The 3,839-nt window shown below is 48.8% G+C and overlaps 1 protein-coding gene across 1 annotated transcript; it reads right to left on the bottom strand.

Annotated features, from left to right (window-relative positions):
- Positions 1 to 628: 628 nt before the first annotated feature.
- On the bottom strand, positions 629 to 1,982 carry LOC123130670 (putative cyclin-F2-1). The gene is made up of 2 exons (XM_044550501.1): positions 1,020 to 1,982; positions 629 to 979 (listed from the first exon to the last, which is right to left on the bottom strand). Exons 1-2 carry the CDS (start codon positions 1,953 to 1,955, stop codon positions 629 to 631), a joined length of 1,287 nt encoding a protein of 428 aa, XP_044406436.1. The 5' UTR covers positions 1,956 to 1,982.
- Between the last annotated feature and the right edge of the window lie 1,857 nt (positions 1,983 to 3,839).

Genomic DNA, 3,839 nt, shown 5'->3' with positions numbered 1-3,839 from the left:
TGCGTTTGTAGCATACCTCTCTCGGAGTGGGTATCCCTACTCACTGACAGACAGTTTTTTGAAACCGCGGTAATCTAAAACCTTAGTATTCTAGTATTCCAACATGTGGGTAATTCATAAGTGTAAGTTTGTAAAAACTACAATTTTTCTTGGCTTGGTTTAGGAAAAAAAGATTGAGACATTTTTTAAAAATACTAAGAAATACCGTATTGGAGATACCACGTACATTCATGAATTTTATTGACTCAAAATGAGTATCAAATAAATACAATTACAATGAACGTACACTCGGTCTCTCGGCATAATTATGATGCACACAGCCAACAACAACACAAACATAAAAAACACGAGTAAAGTCATAGAAAACCAAAGCTATGCCTAAGCGAGAAAAAAAGAAAATCCGAAGCGATCAAAACAACGGTTGAACAACAACAACAACAACCATATCTGCATCAACCATTTTTTTTTGACCACCTCAAGGAGAATGTGATTCTTCAACAACATCTTTGACAAGGAGGGAATGAGGCCAGATACTACATACATATATGTGTATATGTTGACACCGATGTAAGTTTCCTGAACTATAGAACTGGGCTGGCTATGATAGCCTAAATCTTCCATTTCATTCTTACAAGAACTCTGGCAAGATCACGAAGCGAGGATCGGGATTCATCATGTACAAGGACTGAATGCCAAGGATGAGGTCTGTGGGCTTGTACCCTGTCAGCTTCGTGAATTCCCTGTTCCACTTCTGCACCTGGCTGGCCATTGGGTTCAAGATCAGCCTGGCGAGAAAGACCGCCGACGCCGCCACGGCGGACGGCATGAGCTGCAGGCATCTGTAGTCCACCAGCGATGTTTCGGCGAGCTGATGCGCCAACCTCTGAACCTCCAGCTCGCGCTCTCCGTTGTTGTACCTGGTGAAGTGGTCCACGAACGTGTAGGCCGTTGGTCCGCTGAGCTCGTACCGGAGCGCCGCCAACATCTTGCACTCCATTCCCGCAAAAAAAAAAAAAAAAAAACATCTTGCACTCCATGTCGGTCACCTCCTTGCTGGTGGCGAACCCACAGTCGTCGGCAATTTTCGCGGCGTTCACCTTGAATCTGGTGCCCCGCTCCTCGTATTTGGCGGCGGTGAAGACGGCCGTGGCGCCCAGGAGACAGAGCTCATACTCCATGTCCGTGCGAGCTGTAGACAAGGTTCGCGCCGACAGGACGCGGTCGACGTAGGAGACGGCGCGGTGAAGCGTGCCAGGGGCCAGGTCGTAGTGCCGGGTGAAGTCGTCCATCCAGAAGACGAGGGTGGCACGCATCGATGGGCTCATCCGATCTCCCTGCACCGTGTTCAGGTAGTCCGGCGAAGGCCGCTCCTCGACGTTCTTCTCCATCTCCCGGAGGTTGAAGTCGATGTCAATGTCGTAGTCGGAGAGCCGCGGACGCGTGGCCGAGTTCTTGCAGTCCGGGACGACGCGGTCCGGGAGCAGGGACGGTGCGGGCACCTCCAAGGATGGGTGAAAAAGATGGGCGTCGAGTGCGGCGGCGTACAGCTGGCACGTCGCCGGGAGCTCCACGGAACATTCGAGTGCGGCGGCGTGATCGGCGGGCGTGGGAGCGAATTCGAAGCCGGACAGATGCGGGCGTGCCGCCGTGTTCTTGGAGTCCGGGACGACGCGGTCCGGAAGCAGGGACGGCAAGGGCACCTCGAACGGCGGGGGAAAAAGATGGGCGTCGACTGTGGCGGCATACAGCGTCGCCGGGAGCTCCACGGAATCTTTGAGCGCGGCGTGGTGGAGGTGGGGGGGAGCGAGGTGGACAGTCGGAAGAGGAGGGAGTGCGCCGATCGCCCGGAGGTAGGCGTCGTCAAACTCCATGCGGTGGTCGGCGGCGCATGAGAAGGCGCCGGGGAGGGAAGGACCCGAAAGTAGGTCGGCGGTGAAGGGATCCATGACAGCCATCGCTTGAGCGAGGGGGAGAAAGGGGTCTCGAACTCTTGGAGGGTGGTACGTGATTGCAAATGATGCAGGGAGGGAGTCCGGCCATTTATACATGACGGCGACTCGGTTTCTTGAGAGTTGGAAAACCACATCGCTACCGGTCTCGTCTCGTATTGGCGATGATTCGGATTGCAACTTTGCGACTAACCATGGTTGGAAGACACACGCTACTGCTTCCACGCGTAAATAAATTGGCGCCGTCATTGTTTTGGATCGAGTTCGTAGGCTGCGTGGAAGGCACGCGCCACTGGCAGTGCGGACGCTGCTAGGCAGCGGCCGCTTGCTGCCTAGCACGACCTAGCGGCCGGACGTTTTAGGAAAGTATCTACGTTCGGTCTTGTCTCCATCTGAAAAAGGAAAGTTTAACCCTCCCAGCGTTTATTCGCAAAAAAAAGAAAACCTCCCAGCGTTACCACGTCCCGCCAAAAGCTCCCACCCCAGCCCCCGTGTGAACTCTTCCCCAGCCCGCACTGATCTGCTTGGGTCGCATAGAAAAGAGCACGCCATGCCGTAGGGGTCAGACACAACAATTCAAGTGAAAAAATAAAAGCAAAAAAGTCACATCTCGGTCCAATTGAAATGGAGTGCTTTGGTTCACCGAAATGACCAATTCGGTAGCTCTGAAATGCATTCTGTGTAAACCTAGAACTAAAGTTTGAACTCAATTTTTTTGAAAAACTATCTGTTTTTTATGATAACTCATCTACTCTGCTCATACCCATCTATTCATAGGGCCTGTCTGCAAGATATCAAGTGCTAGTAACAGTCATAATAGAATGTTGATCTCAGTGAGGGTTCTAGTCCTAATGAGAGCTACTATGAGGGCATTAGGAGCTCTCCAAATCTACCAACGACTGCCACGAGAACTAAAAAGAAGAGAAACTCGGACGATGAGGATGAAGACTTTGTATCTAGTGAGGCCACATCAAATAAGAAGGCAGTTCTCAGGAAGGAATATAGTACTTCTGCTAGTACTAGGCCAAGTGCTAAGGAAATGACTGTTGTCAGGAATGTGCCACTGTCAAAGGCAAGCAAAGCCTCAGCTCTAAAGGAAACAATGACATTCACACTTGAGAAGCCAAGTGATGAAGAAGCTGATGTCATGATGCGGACCTGGCTACCACATTACACCCACAACCCCTGCTACTATACCTATTGGACTCATTACTAGAGCTCATGCATGCCAGTTAAATTATCAAGTACTTTCATTTCTTCGTAATGTTTCTTTCATGAAAATATGATGTTGCCTAAGTTAGATACATTTGTCTTGCTTACAATTAAAGGACCTAGCATGGACAAGAAGGATGAACATTGGAGTATGATCAAGAATGGAGATAAAGGCGCATGCGAAGAGAACAAGACAGAGATGCCGGTGGATATTTCTGCACTTTGAAGCCACCATGACGACATCAGGAAGATGGACGAAATATAAACGATGACCTTTCATAATTTTCATCCATATCTTATTATTGGTGCTGCGCCACATTATTTTTGGCCCAGGCCCATGTATTTTTGAAATACACTTAATAGGCAGTTTTTAGAGTCTGTGTTAATAGGGAAAATGACTTTGGACAGAATTTAGTCCCACCTTGGCAAGGGTGGACAAAATTCCTCTCTGTCTCCCTATAAATACAGCCCTTAGGGCATCGCTTTAGACTTGGGTTTTATTTAGCTTAAAGTTCGCCATAGCTGCAACTTCGCATACTTTGTTTGTGTTCAACGATCAGAACAAGATGTCACAAAACCCCAATGTCATCAATAAAGCTTTCCTTGAAGGAAATATGCCCTAAAGGCAATAATAAAGTTGTAATTTTATATTTCCTTATTCATGATAAAGGTTTATTA

Source organism: Triticum aestivum, chromosome 6A (genome assembly GCF_018294505.1).
Source record: "Triticum aestivum cultivar Chinese Spring chromosome 6A, IWGSC CS RefSeq v2.1, whole genome shotgun sequence".
Taxonomy (NCBI): domain Eukaryota; kingdom Viridiplantae; phylum Streptophyta; class Magnoliopsida; order Poales; family Poaceae; genus Triticum; species Triticum aestivum.
Note: the sequence above shows the minus strand (reverse complement) of the source record. Positions and strands in the feature narration are given on the sequence as shown.